Source organism: Penicillium psychrosexuale, assembly GCF_028828465.1.
Source record: "Penicillium psychrosexuale strain IBT 29551 chromosome Unknown utg000003l, whole genome shotgun sequence".
Lineage (NCBI taxonomy): Eukaryota > Fungi > Ascomycota > Eurotiomycetes > Eurotiales > Aspergillaceae > Penicillium > Penicillium psychrosexuale.
Window position 1 is genome coordinate 1,456,784 of NW_026643188.1, and position 19,774 is coordinate 1,476,557.

At 49.4% G+C, this 19,774-nt stretch overlaps 7 protein-coding genes across 7 annotated transcripts; 3 read left to right on the plus strand and 4 right to left on the minus strand.

The window, feature by feature from the left end:
- Positions 1 to 342: 342 nt before the first annotated feature.
- Positions 343 to 2,342, minus strand: N7518_004485 (putative protein kinase; the record flags this gene model as incomplete). Its single annotated transcript, XM_057185412.1, has 2 exons — positions 343 to 890; positions 947 to 2,342. The coding sequence occupies 2 exons, from the start codon at positions 2,340 to 2,342 to the stop codon at positions 343 to 345; spliced, it is 1,944 nt and encodes a 647-aa protein (XP_057042182.1).
- A 2,447-nt stretch (positions 2,343 to 4,789) lies between these two features.
- Positions 4,790 to 6,011, plus strand: N7518_004486 (uncharacterized protein; the record flags this gene model as incomplete). Its single annotated transcript, XM_057185413.1, has 5 exons — positions 4,790 to 4,971; positions 5,018 to 5,129; positions 5,181 to 5,223; positions 5,280 to 5,384; positions 5,446 to 6,011. The coding sequence occupies 5 exons, from the start codon at positions 4,790 to 4,792 to the stop codon at positions 6,009 to 6,011; spliced, it is 1,008 nt and encodes a 335-aa protein (XP_057042183.1).
- Positions 6,012 to 6,331: 320 nt separating this feature from the next.
- N7518_004487 (Zn(II)2Cys6 transcription factor) lies at positions 6,332 to 8,185 on the minus strand (the record flags this gene model as incomplete). Its single annotated transcript, XM_057185414.1, has 1 exon — positions 6,332 to 8,185. One exon carries the CDS (start codon positions 8,183 to 8,185, stop codon positions 6,332 to 6,334), a length of 1,854 nt encoding a protein of 617 aa, XP_057042184.1.
- Positions 8,186 to 8,863: 678 nt separating this feature from the next.
- Positions 8,864 to 9,532, minus strand: N7518_004488 (protein transporter TIM23; the record flags this gene model as incomplete). Its single annotated transcript, XM_057185415.1, has 2 exons — positions 8,864 to 8,887; positions 8,942 to 9,532. The coding sequence occupies 2 exons, from the start codon at positions 9,530 to 9,532 to the stop codon at positions 8,864 to 8,866; spliced, it is 615 nt and encodes a 204-aa protein (XP_057042185.1).
- A 386-nt stretch (positions 9,533 to 9,918) lies between these two features.
- On the plus strand, positions 9,919 to 15,164 carry N7518_004489 (uncharacterized protein; the record flags this gene model as incomplete). Its single annotated transcript, XM_057185416.1, has 8 exons — positions 9,919 to 10,022; positions 10,078 to 11,006; positions 11,058 to 12,036; positions 12,087 to 12,320; positions 12,368 to 13,422; positions 13,473 to 13,613; positions 13,665 to 14,296; positions 14,361 to 15,164. The coding sequence occupies 8 exons, from the start codon at positions 9,919 to 9,921 to the stop codon at positions 15,162 to 15,164; spliced, it is 4,878 nt and encodes a 1,625-aa protein (XP_057042186.1).
- A 349-nt stretch (positions 15,165 to 15,513) lies between these two features.
- On the plus strand, positions 15,514 to 16,923 carry N7518_004490 (uncharacterized protein; the record flags this gene model as incomplete). Its single annotated transcript, XM_057185417.1, has 1 exon — positions 15,514 to 16,923. The coding sequence occupies one exon, from the start codon at positions 15,514 to 15,516 to the stop codon at positions 16,921 to 16,923; it is 1,410 nt and encodes a 469-aa protein (XP_057042187.1).
- A 1,061-nt stretch (positions 16,924 to 17,984) lies between these two features.
- Positions 17,985 to 19,449, minus strand: N7518_004491 (putative endo-arabinanase; the record flags this gene model as incomplete). Its single annotated transcript, XM_057185418.1, has 4 exons — positions 17,985 to 18,047; positions 18,178 to 18,206; positions 18,265 to 18,443; positions 18,494 to 19,449. 4 exons carry the CDS (start codon positions 19,447 to 19,449, stop codon positions 17,985 to 17,987), a joined length of 1,227 nt encoding a protein of 408 aa, XP_057042188.1.
- Positions 19,450 to 19,774: the final 325 nt, after the last annotated feature.

The following is a 19,774-nucleotide window of genomic DNA, read 5'->3' on the forward strand; positions in this document are numbered from 1 at the left end:
GTATGTGAAGGGGTATGTGAAGGGTGATATGGGCAAGGTAGGAAATGAACAATGGGAAACGTGTCTTGTATTTCCATGTCTTACCTCCTGGAGGTAGTTGTATGTAAAAAAGGGTATAAAAAGCCGGTCTAGCCATAAAAACATAAAATCCAATCCACATAATGACTCATTCAGTCATCATGCCTCGTGAATAATAATGATGAGTAAAAAAACGACACAAGAGAAAAGGTATGTGAGTCAAGAAAGGGAATAGAATGAAGAGCATCAGAAAGGGGAGAAAAAGAATCGAAAGGAGGGCCAAAAAAGAAAAAAACGGACAGCAAGGCACATTGGAGACCGGCTCTATGGCACTTCTTTGTCGCCTCTTTTCAAACCACCGGGTACATTGATAGCATCACGCACCCAATCTATAGCAGCAATCTCATCAAGGGTCTTGCGCTTCGTGTTGCGCTTGAGAAGACCTTCCACACAGTCACGGGCCCCTTCGAGTCCTTTGCCCTTTTCGGGGTCCCATTCCTCGTCCTCGTCGGCATATCTATACCAAGCCCATTCACACCGTGCGATACGATGCGGAGTCCGGGCACGAAGTTTGGCAGGATCTCCTCGAGTGCCAGGCAGAACATCGAAGGGTAACCGATTCTCCATGATGGCATAGAGTAGAACACCGAGTGCCCAGGCGTCAGTGGAGCGGCCGTCGTAAGCCTGGCCCATCAGAATTTCGGGGGCTGCGTAGTCTTCGCTGCCACACCGGGTCTGCAGGAGCGGGCTCTCTGGTGGTTCAGGGATACGTCGAGACAGGCCGAGATCACTGAGGGTGACGACGGCGCGGTCGTAGGTACGCCAGTCTTGCACATCATCCATAACATGAGCGGGCATGGTAAGCAGAACGTCTGGAAACATGGTCAGTATAAGGTCTGCAGTCTCCTGGCAAACAACGCTGTCTCACTTTCTAACTTGATGTCTCGGTGAACGATGTAATGAGCATGCAGATAACGCACAGCATCAACCAATTCGGCAAAAATGCGCCGGATCAAATCCGCGGACATACGAGCTCCTGACGTGGCAAACTCGAACAAATCTCCACCAGGACAATAGTCCAAAACCAACAAAGCACGCTTTTCATCGCTGCCGAATGCTTTCAGTTGGACAAGGGACGGATGGTTGACCGACTTCAAGATTTCTACTTCGCGCTTGAGTGAAATTTCCAGTCGGCTCTCATCCGCGCCTCCAGCGGGTCCATGTTCGATGATTTTGACGGCGACTAGCTTCTGATTGTTGACAAACCCGTGGAATGTGCCAGCTCCATCACCATCCGGCGACAAAGGCATCCCGGGGAAGGGTTCCACACGTGCTGCCAGACTGACCTGACTGAATGTGCCCTGGCCCAATGTCCGGACTTTCTGGTAGATACGGGCCTGCTCTGTACGGACCGACCGGACGGAATAGATATCCTGAGACGCGGACAGAGGGGCGGGGTAACGGATAACGGGTTCATTGTCACTGTATCCACTGCCACTGCTGCGAGGCGGGCTGGGAGGACGAACGGTCGGCAATGCGATACCTCGGTAGACAGCGAGATATTGTTCGCGATGAAGTCCATTGGACTTCGAATCTATGCTCGACGACGGGGCGATCCCAAGCCCGGTATTCCCTTGCACTGCAATCGGACGGGGAGGAACAGAGACCCGGCCGGGTGGTGGTGCATAGTCACTCAGACTGCGGTTCCGAGAATGAGAATGCTTCGAGGACGAGTCGCGACGGTGCCAATTATTCACGAATGACTCTTCCCCTTGGCCATCAATTCCAGTGTATGGTTTGGCGCGCGAACGGGGCATGACGGGGGGCCCAAGCATTTGTGACGAATCGCTCAGGCGAAGACTGGAGCCGTTGCGCGACGCTATCGACGAAGAACGAGATAACGAGGGCAAATCACCTTTCCGCCACGGAGAAGCTCCTCCAATTGGCGATGGCAATGGAGTTATGTCACCCATCGCATTCAATTGAGGCGAGGACATGATGGATGCCGGGGACAAGGAACCACTGTATGTAGGTGGTGCGATGAGGGCACGAAGGCTCGGGGTGCGGTTTGGATAGCTTCCCGAAAAACTGGTCGAAGCATAAGGATCGGATTCTCGCGAGCTGGACGGTCGAATACTGGGTAGATCGGTGCGAATCTGAAGAGACGGCAGTGGCGAAACGTGATTAAGTATGGAAGGTGCGAAGGAAGGTGCGAGGTCGCCTACCGAAAGAGGGCTGTCAATCTCCTCTTTCTTTGTATGTTCATTGTCGCTTGCATCTTGAAACATTGTTGACATAGTCGATAGACCGGACTTGTGTATCATTTTGGAACCGAAAAGGTGTTGGGAGGAAGGATGACGCGGCCGCAAACGGAAAGCCGGGTGCGTTGAGTTCTATCCTCCGAGGGTGTTTTGGGGGGGGGGGGGGTCAGAGTCACAAGGTATAAAACGGCCAAAGATAAGAGTCTTGGAACCCCCCAATTAAGCCTCCAAGCCTAAATGGCCTTAGCGTAGACCCGTTAAGGGTCGCCTCTCTACTCCGTAGGTATAACGGAAGGTCAGACCGCATGCAAGATGGATTATTAAGGGGGAAATGAAGGAAAGGGGGAAATGAAGGACCCAAAGTAAATGCAATTAGAAAAAAAGCGCCACCTGCGCAAGGCCGGGCGATGATGCAGCGAAAAGAAGAAAAAAAAAAATCAAGAAATCACCTGGGCAGGATGAATGGGGATGCTAGTCAGCTGACGATCCCAATATGGTTAGTTCCCCATGTGCTCCCCGCAGTGTTTACTTGAGTTTATACTGCAATTTCGATTTGGTAATCTGGGAATATGGAGATACGGGGATAGAACATGGTATGTATTACTTTATCTTCATATCTATTGCATATTAGAAACCAATTGGATTAGATCTGATCTCGGTATATATCTTTAATTCTGCGTTGATACCTGTGAGCCCCGAATATGATTGCTCCGAGTTGTAGTTTCCAAAGGGGAAGGTGGTGTGACTATCATCTGCACTTTTTTGTGACCTCGGAGCTCAGATTTAGATTATGCCTCATACATATCTTATCCGAAGATCATTCTACCCTCCTACATATTACGCCGTACACTTCATTCTCTTTCCTTCATACCTCAAATATACCTCAATATTCAACCCTTGCTCTCGGCCCTCGGGAACGATAGCTTAGCGGCTGGAACCGGAATCGCTTACCTGCATGTAGGGGCCAAACACGTCCTGTACGCCACTGGTATAGCTAATTTTAGCATTCGTCGTGGCTTGCCCCCGAACCCAAAATCGTGAAAGACCTTGCTAACCGTATGACGACACCTAGTCCCATTGACTGAGTACACTTTCAAGTTTTCTTCTTGCGACCCGGTAATATACGAACCAATAACCAAATCTCCATTCCTGGGAGCTGATGTGGCCCCGATCTAACCCGTTAGAACCCATTCTCCGGATAAATTAGCCGCATGATGTTGCTTGGGCCATCCACGGATCTTTGCGGCTACTGCGGGAGAGGCGTCGAATGGCAAGGGGTACTATCTACATGCAATTAATTGGAGGCGTTATATGGCGAGATCCAAGGTTGGTGGGGGAAGTTTTCGGGTGTTGGGGTTATCCACTCTTCTTGCCATCGTAACCAAGGTCCACTACTACGGGATTGAGAGCAAAAGACAAGCCCTTCCAGTTCCGAACTCGTCGATCATCGCCGTCCACGGATATTCCGTGCCCATTTGCTGGCTGCGAGTGGCTGGGAGAGGATCGGCACGGACCCGACCGCGGTGGGGGCTTTATATAGTGAATTCTGTCAGACCGAAAATGATGGGATACCAACTATCAAGAGCAAAGGAGTAACTATTGGCTTTGGGGTGTCCTTCTCATTTGTTAGATTATCTGCAAAGTCATTATCCTTTGCACACATCATGCTACTCTTGAGTCGGATGTCTGCAGATGCATTAGACTAGAATTCTACCCCACATATATCGATTGACTCATGTCGACCTCATACATACGTCGACTGTGAGCCTCTTGTCGCACAAGCTGGTTTCTTTTCTTCATCTAAAAGGTCTCTCAGCAATGCAATACAAGAGCCGCGCCCTACTACAGAGTGGACATCAGTATTATTTTCCATTATGCCGTGATTGTCGCCGAGCTTGGTTTCGAGATGGATTCCATAGTCTATAGCGGCGAATAACAAAGAAAGGATGCTAACCAGTTTAATAGACAAGTAAATATACACCACAGTTTTCGTATCAGCCGGATATAGTTTGATGGCTGTTCGGTCCGTATAGCTTGGAAAACTATAGGCTCACGCTGAGGCTACAAGTTACTATTGAAGCTCTCTCGAATTCTCCTATCAGGGCTTTGCATATTTTGCTTCACCTATAAAAGTACAAATCCTTCATGCTAGTAGGACACGGCTAGGTTGTGCTCATATCCTATAGGAGCATGGCGCTGTGGTTGGACAGGAGCAGCCTCTTTCATAACATTGAATTGATATTTATTTTAGAGACGCGATAAGATGAAGACATAACACTATTGAGGCAAGTCTTGTATTCAATCCCTCGGGATGCTGAACGCCGAACGCCGAACGTCAGGAAATTAAAAACAAAGCCCAAAAGCTCAAACCCGGATGTGACAGAATCAAAACAACTGAAACCCCCGGGGCACGGGAACTTGACAGTTCCTTTTGGCACACATTTCCCCAATTCGGGGCCTCTACCCTCTACAAATCAGTTGACTCAAACCTCATTATTATCTTATGGAGCATGGCATCTCTTCCAAACTTCGATAACCTTCCTCCTGTCGAGGGGATGCCGCAAGGCTGTGCATGGGGCATCTTCGACAAAGACGACGAGAAAGATGTTCTCGGCACCCTGAATCTACTCACTCCAGAAGTCGTCAAGGATGCTGTCACGGAGGTACGCCAAGGCGTGTCTATTTCCTTAAAGTGAAATGCCCTTCATTATCTCCAGAATACGACCTAATACCACTAGTTGGCCCATCGGGAGCATCAAAATCCCAGGGTTCTTTCGAAAAAGCTTCTGTCACAATGTCATGAAGTTGGAAGACGCAGCATCTGGCAGCCACTTTGGATTTGACGACGAGGTATTGTGCTACCAGGTTGTTCTCTCTCATACCAGAGCTAATTAATCCCAGGTCGAATTCAACACCCAAGCCAGTAGTCAATGGGATAGTTTCGGTACGTCCAAGAGCTCTAGCTTTTTGAATTCAAAAGAGAACTGATTCGCAACCCAGCTCACTTCATGCACCTCCCAACCGGCCTCACCTACAACGGAGCGAAACCAACAATCGATGCATTTCAGACCTCCGAATCTGCCCTAAATCTTCCAACACTAGACCGTAAGCAAAACTCCAATCAAACCCAACCCCAACACCGAAAAAGGCTAATGGAGAAAACCAGACTGGCACCAACGCGGCTGTGTGACAGGCCGAGGCGTACTAATCGACTTCAAGAGTTACGCGCAGACCCACGCGATAAGCTACGACCAATTCTCCGGCTTCCGCATCGGGACCACCGAGCTAGAAGCAGTGGCTACCTGGCAGAGGGTAACCTTCAAAGCAGGAGACATCCTCCTTATCCGATTCGGGGTAACAGAGACGCTGAGTCAGATGACCGGTGCCGAGCAGGGCGCTGCGATGAGCAGCGGCAAGATGTGTGGGCTGGAGGGAAGTAAGGAAATGGCGCGCTGGCTTTGGGATCGGCATTTCGCTGCTGTTGCTAGTGATAACACGGCGGTTGAGGCTATGCCGCCTATCATCGATGGTGTTGAGCAGCCTACCCATGAGCTTGTGTTGCATCAGTGGTGTCTTAGTTTGCTGGGTATTCCGCTCGGTGAGCTTTGGGATCTGAAAGCACTGGCTCATGCCTGTAGGGCTAGTAGGCAGTATTCTTTCTTGCTTACTTCGTCCCCGCTGAATTTCCCTGGTGCTGTCGCGAGCCCCCCTAACGCACTGGCCATACTGTGAAGAAGAGGACTATGTACCAACGGTTTCGGTGGATGGCAGTGATTAGACAGAAATGAAATTTCCGGTACTTTTTATTTGTGGAGATCTGAGTCGAAGTTCCCGAGGTCATAGGTACCTGTAGCCGTTCATCTGGGGAAATGGTTCGAGTACCCACTTTGGGATCCACATGGCTTAGCCTCTTGTTCTGTGGGCCCCGGGTATTTATAGATGGAACATACCGAGGTCAATATATTAGAGCATGGACGGTTTATATCTTGAGAAGAGCTGGCCCTAGTGTAATAGACCATAGCCCGTTGGTTTCGGTACGTCTATATCCACATTCAAACAAGCATGAAGTCAAAATCAGCTTCTCGTGCAATATCCTGCCACTGTATATCGACGTGCGGTCCAGCCACTGCCCGCCGATTCCACAGAGCTTGAACGATTTCACATAATATATTGATACTCTGGATGCCGTACCGACTCTTCCGGTGAAAGAATGCCAACATTCGATCTTGCAGATCAAGCCAGTCGCAGTCAGCCGCAACCACAAAACTTGCCCAGTTATAGGAACAGCCACCCTTGTCACGCGTGAGCGCATCGACGGATTCAAGCTCGTGGATACCTTTCTCAATCAGATCCTGTACGTCGCACAATGGTGCGCCGCGCAAACTGCGGCGGAAGTATACAATCGTCGCGTAGTAGAATGAGTTCAAAGAGTGTTGGACAATGACCGAACCGGGGGCGTCTGGGTTGGACAGGGACGGAAAGTTCAAGTAGAGCTGGAGTTCGAGCCGGTCGAGTTCTTCGGTGGGAAGCTGTGTCTGGGACTCAACAAGTGTGGTGATTTGAGCGAGGCATTGGACCAGTGGTATTGTGACTCCATGCGATTGTTCTAGGTAGTGATGTAAATGGAAGGGGCCATTGAGGAGCGACATGAGCCGGTCGGGTATAGGAAGACTGCATAGTGATGAAAGGGACAAGTAGCTTTGAACCAATCTAGCAGCAGTCGGAGTACGGATCCAATCGCCATGGACCTCGTTCTCCAGGAGGCCAAGGCATCCAGAAACGTGTGCTCTCCATCGGCTGCGGCGACCAGACATAGCTTCAGCGGAGATGTAGGTAAGGACAGCGGCTAAAGTGGGCTCATCTAGGCAGCTAGCCTGCTGTAGGCTTCCTCGCAAATGACCCAGAGCTAGCTGGCCATGGTGGACGGCGATGGAATGGTACCGCGAATCATGCCGGAGGTGAGAAAGACTAAAAGCAGAGGAGGCACAGATAGCGTGGAAGATTGAAAGATGGATGTTCGATTCTGCTGGGGAAGCGTCAAGGCCTTTCAAAGCCAGAGGCATGAACACTGCCCGGCAGGGATTGTCCGGGGTGTCGATTAAGAGCATGTTTCCGCTGAGAAAAACAACCCAGTGGTGAACTAACTCTATCTCTGGTCTTGGGAGAACCCATGGACTTATGGAATTGCAGAGGGATATCCCAGTCCGATTCCTGTAGATATTTGATATTGGTCTGCCGTAGTCGCTCGGTTCTGACGGCATATTTCTGGGGCTTTTGTGGTGAACATAGGCGACTTCATTGATAGAAATATCACCGACCAGATCATTAGGCCTTGGTAATACCGCGCATAATTCCTTGTGGGATTCAGACATAAAGAGCGCAGTAGTAGATGATGAGCCGGCCCACGTGGGCTTCGGTGAAGTCAACTCGCTACCTCTGTCGTCATCTGATAAGTCGACCAAATCCGAGGAGATATGCTGTTCAACCTCTGCATATTGGTCTAAAGGCGAATCTTCCAAGTTAGGTAGATCAACACGGGTTGTATCTTGGGTCTCCAGGCTTGACAAAGAGAACACCGAGAACGGTCCTCGTTGTTGGGCACAGCCATGCCCCGAATATCCATCCAACTCAACCAGTAGTCCTGTAACAGCGGCAGATGACAACTCGTGGTCCGCATCTGGTAATGGGGCCCGCAATTGGCGCCGATAAGAGCGGCTCCCGGGGGTTTGAGACCATTCTAGGCGCAAACCATACCCTTTGCACACCCAACCACTCCGCTGGCAGCGCCGACAGTGAGGGTGTTCTTCGTCGCACTTCACTCGGCGGTCTCGACAAGTCCAGCATCCAGTGAAAGTCTTGGTGCGTGATTTTGGGACCTTTGCATTATTTGACGATATATCCGGCATTGCCAAGGATCGGGGAAGGGTGAAAGCTCTGGCCCGGGCAACCCATTTGCCCGCACGTCGGCAATCGCCGGTCCCTGATCCACGCCGCGGATGTTTGCCACCGCCGGGTGTTATTGCGCCAGCAAATAAACTAGGTTTAGGAGTATTTCGTTGGCTCCGAAGGTTAGTATTTCTACAAATGAGTTATATATTGAGCTATAGCCTGCTTTTTTGCGGCATCGGTCTCCAAGGTTACCGAATATTCTTTCATCTCGCAGCTAAAATGTTAGTAGAAATGTGAACTCCACTCATTAGAAATCAGGAAGTGTGAGAATTTGTCTATTGGAAGTCACTAGCAGCATTAGAATACGTAACTGACAGACACTTGCAAGCGTCATAGCCAATGAATCGCAGGTATGCAAGAGACTTTTCTATGTACACAGAAGAAATACAAAGTACAAACCCAGTTGCACATCCCATTCCCAACCCACGCATAAATGCGAAACATGAAGCTCGAAGCGCCGGAGTGAGGAGACCCGCAGGGGAAATAAAAAAAAATAGTTGTAATACATCGCAGGCGGAAAGACAAAGCGAGGCGGCTAATAGTCAACCGCCCATGTCGTTTAAGGGTAGCGTGGAGGGTATGGAGTATCGGATAACCGAGAAGCGGAGTAGGGTAAAACTGGCCAAGCTAGCAATCTAGAAGAAGGCCCTTCGGGTCACCTGTAGGATCGAGGTTAGCAAAAGTCAGACAGCATATCACAGCAATATACATACAGCCCAGGCACCAGCAATGGTAGCCACAATGCCGCCAGAGATCATCATTGGCTTAAGTCCACGCGTGCTCTTGAAGACCATGCCGCTCAATGCGCCGGCCACGATGCTGTTAGTCGCGTCATGCTTGCCTCGCACATATCCGAGGCTGGAGTTGAATCCGTTGTAAACCATAGCTACAACACCAGCCGAGTTTCCGAGGAACGGACCGCGACGGGTAACGGAGTTGAGTACACCGTTGAGACGAATTTTGGGTGCTGCCGTAGGTGGTGTCTTTTTCAATCCTTCTACAAGTCCCCACGCGCCTCCAGTAGCGAGTGCAACGAGATAGGTAGTACCGGCACCATAACAAAGGTCGTCTGACCATCCGCGGGATGGCAACACTGATCGGGAGCCGGGGAGTTCATCAAGGGCAGTGTCATCGAGAGAGAGGTAGTCGAGGGTATCCTGGTTCAAACCAGCCAGAGGATGGAGGCGAGAGGGATCGGGAATAGCGACCTCGGAGAGGAAGGATGTGGCATCTTGCGCGGTTGAAGGGTCGAAGGCCTCGGGCCCGGTTTGCTTGCGGCCGCTGAGGGAGTCCCAGATGGACATTGTGAAAAGAAGTATAGAAAGATAAAGGATAGAAGATAAAATTACAAGAACCTAAGGAGAACCTTGGAAGGCAGAGGCGGATGACTGGAAAAGAAGTGATGACCCTGTGCTCGCAGCTCCACTGGCATCGGAACAGCAAAAACTTCGGTCCCGTGACTTCCGGCGATCTACGGAGAAGAATTTGGCCGAGGGATAGACGCTTAACCCGATTCGGAATCCCACATTTATCACTTGGCGGCCTGAGGCATCGCGGGGAGCATAAATCTCTAAAAATTAAACGTCGGGGAGATCTTTTTCGCGTAATCCGTTATCCAAGATACTGAGGCTTGTGTGATTGGGACTCTGACTGTTGGTGATTCACGTCAGGTGCAATGTGTCGTATCAAAATGGACGACCTTGCGCAGAATGTGCAGTTGTTCTCGGAAAAAACCCTCCGAGATATCGCCAAAGGCCCATTGGTGAAATTCACACTGACATGCCAAGACACCGAGTAAGTGAAGTATGTTCAATTCATAGTAACCAATTTGTTCTAATATTTCCAAAAGAAAGGTGAACCGGGTATGGCAGTCTTTGGTTCTGACGCTATCGACAGCATCTATCTCGCAACCTCATTCAGCAGAGGCATGCAATGCTGCCTCTGCTTTTATTGATGCTGCCACCAAGTCACAATGTGACGCGACTCAACGGTTGATTTTCTCACAAGAAGCGTGGCTGTCAATATTCGATATTTGTTTGACTCGATATGAAGATGCCAAGCCAAAGCCTGTTAAGAAACTCCTCGCCTCGGTTATTGCTATCTTAGTCAAAAATCACCAAGGAGCAACAAGAGCGGCCCTTCAAACTGCAGTCATTGATGCCATAATTCCTAGCATTGTGCTTGGGGAGCCTCAATCACGCCTAAAGGGGTGTCTGGTATTTTTGGAGACATTCATCAGAAGGGATGCCCTGTTACCCAGCGAGTTTATCCCATTGACTCGCCAGTGGCTGTTAAACAATACAGATAAATGGGCAAATCTCTTCGCCAACGATCATGAAACTCTATCCCTAGGCGAATCGGGCCCCGCTTTTGACATTGGATCTGGCAGTCTGCCCGATGAACTGGCAACGAGGATCTTTGTTCTGGGACTCTTGATCCAAACTAACAATAGGACCATGGCCGTATCGGCTGGTAACTTACTGGCAATTCTAATCCAGAAGATGAAGCCTGAAACCTCACCGGAAAAGCTGTCAGCGATGTGGGTACTCCCAGTGAGACGCATGGTCTTACAAAACATAGAAACCTTGGAAGATCTGTCAAATAGGCTCCTGCAGCCTCTGTTTACCATCGACCCCAATGGCTTCAGGATCTTCCTTGACACGCTTCCAGTCAAGAGCCTTCTCAAAGGTGATATGACCGATGCGCCTGAGGCAGAGTATATGGTTCTTTTCGCTGCTCTGCAGATCGGCAAGAAAACCAACCTGGTCCATGAAGATTGTGAGTGGCATTGTTGACCTATTATTATTGGTAACTGGCTAATATGCGCAGATATTTTTAACGTTGGCAAAATGAAACTCGACGAAAATGAGGTGTTAGTCGTGAAGAGCGACGTGATCGGCAATTTTCTCCTGCACCGCGAGGCCAATATCCGTATAGCAGCTCTCTCGCTGTTGATCATGGCATTTTCCACAGTAAAGCCATTTACCGTTGGGGCAACGAACGTTATCCTTCGAGGAATACCCTCGATGCATGCTGAATCCGACGCATATACTCGCGGAGAAATTCTGAGTCTGACACGAAAATTCTTTGTTCGTCTAAGAGGTGGCATTGTTAAAGATGAAGACGTTGTTTCACAGACAGACAAAACAGCCAACAAGCCAGGTCAAGGCCAGGTCAGAAATGAAACTGAAACCATAGAGTTCCTAAAGGCATACCTAAAGCTATTGGGTAATGATGTGCGTCTTGCGGCCTCATATTCGCGCCACATAACGGCGCTCAAAGCTCTGAAGCTTCTGCTGGACTCCGGTCTTGATCCACGTTTAGAGGTCAAGCTTCAAAAATCAGAGATGGAAAATCTTTGGAAAGTTCATATCGAAGTGTTTGATGCTCACCTACTTCGGTTGTTGATTGATCTCCTGCTAGATCCATTTGAAGAAGTTCGACAAACTTCGCTTTCGATCTTGAGTCTGTGCCCTCGAGAGATTCTGCTCAACGGCTTGCACAACAAGACAGACCAACAGTCGACTGCGGGCATGCGGTTGACAGATGCAATTACCCGAGCGGAAAGCCTTGCAAGTAACACGAGCCGAGCTGATCACGCTGATACTGTTGCTCGTCTCTATCATATCGTCTTTTGCGCGGCCCTGCCAGCCAACTCCGGTCAACCGGTTTCTAATTGGTGGACAACTAAGGCATCAGTAGTCGACACAATTTTAAGAAAGCTTGAGGAACGTCTACTTGATTCAAAGAACCTTTTCAGCTCAACTATGCGCGAGGCACCACTTCATGGATATACGTCTGGTCTTAGGTATGTTGTCCCGGTCCGTATATGTGATAAAATTCTAATTGCAATTCCAGGTATATTGTTCTTATGCCAAGCTTCCACTCTCTGATATCTGACGACTCGGGATCCGCTGCTTGGCGGTCTGTCCATGACCGTATTGTTGCAATTTGCGATAAGATCTGGATTGAGGCGAAGCCTTTGCTGTGTATCGATTCACCCGAAGGTCACTCGGACGAGCCTACCGAGGATCTGAATGTGGGACCCAAGGACGCCCTTTCTTATTCCTGGAGATCTCTTCGCGAAGCAAGGTAAGTTCAAATATTTTTTGACTATGCATGATCGCTGACTGGAGCAGCCTCTTGCTCCATGCCACTATGGTAAACATCAGTTACGGACCAAGCGGCAACGATGGACTCAATTTGGCGGATTTCGCAAACATTGGAGGCGTGAGCTTCACACAGTTGGCTGAACTTCGCCATAGAGGTGCATTTTCCAACGTTTCACAGACATTTGCGACATGCTGTCAACGATGCAGCTCCTCGAAGGATCCGGCAATCCGAGAACTTCCGAGAACCTGGTACCAGGAAGCTAAGTCGACTATCTTTGGCTCGGCATCTGAACTCACCCGTCGGTCTGCTGGCTTGCCTGCACTGGTGACTGGAATCGTTGGTTCCGATCCCGGGACTCCCTTCTTCAATGAGGCTATTAATGAGCTCCACGAGATCTCATCCCTTCCCGTTGAGTACGACAAAGAGAGACAGTACTTGGAACTGCCCCAGGTTCATGCAATGAATTGCCTGAAAGATATCTTCACCAACGCGAAGCTTGGCTCCCATACCGAGCCGTTCATTATGAAAGCACTGACGCTGTCCGCCGAACGCCTTGGGTCTCCAATCTGGGCCCTTCGCAATTCGGGACTGATGCTCTTCCGTGCCCTACTCACAAAAATGTGCCGGGCCATTCCCGGCGCTGGGCCTGGTTTTGGAGGAAACTCGGGCTCAGAGCCAGGATCCCGGATAACATTCCCCAAGTACCCTGGTCTACTTGAACTGCTCTCTGGCCTTCTCACAACGACGCAGGGCGAAGCAGCAGAGGGGACTGATATCATTACCGAGCGGGTGTTCCCTGCGCTAGAACTCGTTGGGGACAAAGTCCCTAGCTTGAATGATCCTATTGATGAGATGCTACGCGGGTTGGTTCTGGAGCACCTGAGCAGCCCTGTTTGGGGTGTTAGAGAGCATGCAGCCCGTGTATATGCGTCATTGTTGACCCGACAAAATATCCCGGAAGATTTATGCACTCTTGTTAAGAGTCCCTCAAAAATCACCGAGAATTATGTTCACGGTGTTGCTTTGTGTGTGCGATATGCCCTTCGTCGATACTCCTTCACCACCGATGATTTCTGGAAATGTGAGTGCGCTGAACAATTCCTAATAAGATTGAAGTTAATCATTTGGCAGCCAACCTTGATGTACTTTTCACGACCTTGCGCACTGTATTAGAATATCTGTTCCGTGTTGGAAAATCGCCAACTGTGGCAGGCGAGCTTGTTGAAATCCTCAATGGCACGCTGGAGCGGGCGATACAAGCACATAACGAAAGTGAGGATATTCACCTGAGTAAAGAAAATACACGTGCTAACAGATCTATAGACCAAGTTATCTCTTTTATCAACGAGATATTCGAGGTTCACGAACTCGATGAGATTTTGAGATTTGTTTTTGACGCTTCTCAGACAGGATGGAACATCTCAAGCACTAGCCGAGCATCTGCCTTACTTAGAAGAGCGCTTGCTTGGTGCACAACATTGAAAATGCTTACTTCCCAGCAGTGGGAACATCTCCCAGCATTCATCATTGGAGTATCGCAATTCGATGCAGATGTCGCTCGTTGGATATTAGAGCAGCTCCACGAATTAGTTGGCGAAGAAGACAGGTACAGACAGCCATTGGCTGACTTGTATTCGTCTGTCATTTTGGGAGGTAGTCGACCTGATGTGAAAACAATGGCCGCATCCAATTTGGCTTCTATCGTGGAGAACTTGTTATCATCACAGTCCGACTCTTTGCCAAGCATCGGTATCCCGTGGGATGCTATTGCAACGAGCTTCCGCCCTGAAACAGATATCACAAGATGGAACCGAGAGGCAACAGACGCCGAGCTCCGACTTCGAGGCTGTATACTGGCCACCCGGCTATCTGTTGATCAAGCAGCTTTGTCCTTATCTGAAGGCGATATCCACAGCTGGACTATCAAGCTTCGCTCTGCCTTGAGCGAGGAGACAGTGAGTTTTATCGAGAAATTTGGCATACAATCGAGTCACTGATCTAATCTTTTTCGTTTCCTAGGAATTCACAACCCGTTTTGCTGCAGCCGTATCCGTTGGCAGCTTTTCACGGGCTCTTAGATACCCCGGTTCCCGGCCACGCGTGGATTCGGTGCTACTAGATGTCTATCTGGTCTTGTATGACATGCTTAATGATGACGATGACGAAATTCGCGATGTAGCTGCATCAAGTGCCTCTTGGATTCTGTCACACTCGTCAGTTTCACCTGACGCCGACCTGGCCCTGGCGCCTCTTAATGCAAGTGCCCTGCTTGCCGACTTCATTATCGATAACTATTCAGATTCCGCACGCCTCGGGCAGCGGGTTCTTCGATATTTGACTGGCCAAGAGCCAAGGATCAGTGGATCTGATGAACGCAATCACCTAGTCGCCGTGTCAGACCAGATCACAGAGTATCGCCAAGAGAGCACCGTCCTCTTCGTGGAGGAGAAACAGAATCTGTTTATCGATGATGTGCGTGAGGTTGAGATTTGGTCGCGAGCTCTGTTGCGGTTGACTCCCTCGGCATACGCTAAGCTTTCGTTGGATGAAATTTCTGCCTGGACCTTTGAGGGATTAAAATATCTCTGTTCTCTTGTTGGTGACGAAAAAGAGCCAGATGGACTTCTTGGTTGGGTCTCGAAGCCCGAGATCTTCACCTTAGGTCTCCGAGTTATTATCATCTCGTCTGCTCTAGCCTCACAAGTCTTCACATCACCAGAGAGTCTGCGAGTGCAGCCGGCTGCCTTCCGGGGATCACTCAAATCCCTCTTGGACGCAGGCAAATTGTCATCAGTCCATGGGGATTGGTTGTCAAGAATCTAGACTGCATTGGAAATGTGAGATGTAATGCGCATTAAAAGTGAAAACAGGATAACTAGTTACATATACGTTGGATAGAAGATCAAAAAATATCTCGTTTGCCATGTTTGCGAGTCTGTTTTCTCTGCTCCTTCCTCATTTCCTCTTACCTTCTTCACTTGATGTCGATATCCTATTTAAGACCTCCAATCAATCCTCCCACTCTCCACCCTCTTCATTCTCCTCTTTCTGTTTCATTCTATGCTATTTCATCCTTATCTGACGTGCACCACGCAAATCCACTCCCAGCACTGCAGCTGCACGCACTCCAAACCCGTCACTTCGAGTCACTCTTTCGCTACTGTGTTGCACCATGAAGGACAATATTCTGGTCGCAGTTCTTCTGGCGATAGCGTTGGTCACCCCGGCCTTCGCGTGGTTGTTTTACGTTTGGTATCGGTCACATTTGGCCCAACTGCACCAAGAAGGCCGAATCATCAACAGAAGGAACCAAGATCGCGCCCAGGCCAACTATGAGCCCGCGGACGGAGACCAAAACGCCATATTTGGACCCTACTTTACCCCTCGCGGATGGGTTCGACCAAAGGCTCGAAGACTATCCCATGTCCCGCCACAGTACGTTAACCCCCGGCAGCCGAGCGGTAACCCGAATCCTGACCAACCTTTACAAGGACAAACCCAAGCGAGCACGCATAGTCCTCAGATGGTGAACCAGCAGCCGAACCAGCAGCCGAACCCGTTATCTAAACGGCAGCAAAGGAAGCAACGAGCGTTACAAAACAAACAAAGGCAGCAACAGAAAAGACAGCAGCAGCAAGGCCAAGATGAGCAACAGAGCAAGCAGAACCAACAAAGCCAGCCGAAACAGAAATACAAGAACCAAGGCCAGAACCACCAGAAGCCTCACAGTGCTCATTCCCCCAATGCCCAGGAGAGCCACGACGAGCAGAATCATGAATGGGGAGACACAGAAGCACAAAATGACCAAACCAACAACCATGGTGGTGGGGGTGGATGGGGAGATGATGACGGCACGCGGGACAATCAACACAATACTGGGCAGAACGAGGACAACAACGATTGGGGCAACGATATCAACAATGACCAAGGAGATCTAGTAAATAATGGATCACATTCTCCACGACGAGACAATCACAATAGCCCAAGGGAAAAGAGCCCTCAGTGGGATAACGAATATTACGATGACCACAGACACAACAATGGAACACGAGAAAGCAATGAAGAGCAACACCATCACAATGGATGGTCCAACGACCGCCCTGCTTCTCCACATCAAGCGTCAAGAAATGAAGCGGATCCGCCCGGTGGTTGGGGTCAGGATGACAATGGTGCACAGCAGAACAGCCATCCACGGAGCAACCATTCCAACGAAGACCGTAACCGCCACGGTGAATGGGGAAATGATGATGCAAAAATTTACAAGAAAGGCAAAGACAACTACCGTGCATCTTCGGAACGAAGGTCAAGAGGCCAGTCAAGCCCCAACCGTGACTGGGGACAAAATGACCATAAAGAATGGGACAACTCCAGGGGACATGAAGAAGAATACCGTGGCGGCAGTTCAGCCCGGGGCCAAGGTCACAATGTACACCGAGACAAGAAGAAGAAAAAAGAACGCTGGGTGATTGAATTGGAGGAGAACGAGAAGAGGCAGCGTCGTAGTCAAAACCGCGAACACTCGGATGCAGCATGGGAAAATCGAAGCCAGGCTTCCGGCTGGAAAGAGAAACAGGAATGGTGAATTCAAGTTGATTATTTCGTGTGGATTGGGGTGGGGAGTTTTCCAGGTTTATGGATTTGCGTTCATGATAGTCGATATTTCTTTTCTACAACCTGTGTTATGCCAAAAATCTATATCTCATAGCTAAATCTCTTAAGACTTCTATACATCTGATTCTCAAACACATTGCGAGTATATCCATAGCTATACTAATGAAATCGAATCGAATGAGGATGGGATGTTCACTACATTACAGGCCAAGACTTGGGGCTACCCAAATCCTAACAAAGAATCTCGAGTTCTTTATATTCAGCACCGCCCAATCCTCTCTTGCCCTAAGATTAGGAATTAATAGTGGTAGGGTTTTAGGTTTATCAATCGAGTAGGAGTTGAAGCTGGAGGAGCTGCGATTGATTTCTGAGCGATATTCTACGCTGGAAAAAGCCCGGCTTATAGACCAAGAAAGACCAAAAGAGCTAGCTATATATGTTGTTCTCCGATAGAGGCCGCAAACGCGGGCGACCTCATTGTTCACCTGGATCGAGAGCCCCATTAGACTAGATGCGTTAGAAAACCCAATTCTTGCATAAATTAGGGTCTTGGCGTTCACAAATCTGCAAAACCAGCAGAATTGTGCACACAATTAGCGTGTTTGTATAGTTTATAACCGTTTTACTGCAACGTTGGAGCTTATTTTCTTCGGCGAATGTATTAAGATTGTATCCGCTTTGGCAGAAATATATGTATTGGTAAGTCACAAACGGCAAACACAAACGATCAAATATACCGAGAGCAAAAAGTTGGATATCCCAGGACCTGACGCCACAGAATGCAGACAAGGAACTTTTAAACAGAACGGGTAATGTGTATAAGCAATGTAATCGTGAGAGGTGAATAAAAACAAATCTATCAGCGCGAAACAGACGACGAGGCGACTGTGTCATATATGTTGGCGAGAAAGAAACACGGAAATGTGCAGAATTCGATCCCATTCTCGAAAGAAAGGGGATGCGGTGGGGTTTGGGCGAGACTATCCCGGAGGTCTATAGGTGTCGAGGGTAGATAAGAGAAATTAATGACGATCAGGCTTGAGCGATGGGCCATCCGTCGACATATTTGAGAGGATTAAATCCCAGGAAGGCGTCCTATGATTGTATGTGTTAGATCAAATCTTGATGACGTTTGTGCAAGGGGTAACAGAGGAGGATCGACAGGGGTGCATGAATCACGACAATCGTGGCCCACAAGTCTGCCAATATTCAAGTGCGAGCTCACCTGGAATGTAATGCCAACGGTCGTGTTCACTGCGATGAGGTCAGTATGGAGTTCAAAAATTGTATTTGAGTCTAGGGGTAAACGTACAGTAGTGGTAGTAGAGCACATCGGTATCGCCGTCACGGATCACAGCTTGCCCGCCTGGGGCATAGGTCTCTCCGTTCGAGCCGTAGACAAGTTCGCCGCCGCCCTTGACGAGATCTGTACCGTTCTTGTCTGTGAATGGCCCACGGGGATTTTGAGAGCGTCCAACGCGGATGGAATATCTGAAGTATGTGAGTATAGAGCAACAAGTCACTAGATAGCGAAGACTTACTCTTGACCAGCGGCCGGTAGGTTGTCTTGTTTCAAATTACAGCAGAAACCATGGCTAAACCAGAGATAGTACCATCCATCGTTGTAGGAGATAAAAGCACCCTCAATGGGATGGGGACCGCTCGGGTCACCACAGATGTTATTGGCCATGCGATTCGGCGGGGCGAGGGATTCCGGTTCCCACGCCAGCTGACGGTCATCGGGTTCGGTAGTGCTCGCTGGAGAGAGGAGGTCCTTGCTCAGCGGAATTTGGAAAATTCCATTCCAGTAGCTTCCATATGTCAAATAAGCATGTCCATCGGGAGTGACCAATGTGCTAGGGTCAATGGCATTGGACTTAGTGTACGGAGAAATTTCCGATCCATTGCCTGTGCCAGTCTGAATGACAATGCCGTGATCATACCAGTTGCCCGGGCCCGGAGAGTTAGAGGTAGCCACGCCAACAGCACTGTCGCGGCAACCAGCCTTGCTAACACTGTAATAGCAATAGTATGTGCCGTCGACAACGATAACGGTCGGGGCCCAGGGCGCGGCACGATCACCCTTTGGGATTACACTCTTGGCATCCAGCACACTGCCAACGCGCTTCCACGGGCCAGCCAGACTAGGCGCAGTGTCGATGAGGATGTGTTCGCCAACATGATAAAGATAATACTCATCGCCCACACGGACAATAGTAGGATCATGTGTATGTTGCTGTGTCTGACGAGGAGGGGGAAAGCGGCTTATAGCCTGGTCACTTCCGAGATCTTGCGACTTCTGGCCATGCTCAAAGTTCTGGTCTCTTCGATTGATACCCAAACCAAGACCAACGGAGAAGAAACATACTAAGGCGAGAAAGAGAAGCATCTTAATCCAGCGTCGAGGGAATTGCTTCCAAAAAGACTGATGTCGAAATCCATCGCGATGGCCAGACGGCGACATCGACCGTGATAAGTGACCGGCCCTGACGATCATCTTGATGGAACCAGGTACTCATCGTTTTCAGTCGACGCACGGCGTTGCCACCCTAGTAGGGTGGAGTTGATGATGCAGGGCAGCAGTGCAGAGGGGTGAAGGAGCTGCGATACGGTCCACTGGTTACTCAATAGAGGCCCACAATTGGACATGCCTGCAGGGTTTCGGAATGCCGAGGTAATAAGTTGTTCTGTATATTGCAGGACATACAGATGGGTTGTTCGCCTTGGCGTGATGGAAGCGGAAGGGATGGGAAGGCTTCGTGGCACAAAAGATGGATCACTGTTAGACCAACTACATATCAGGCGATTGAACTCCGAGATAG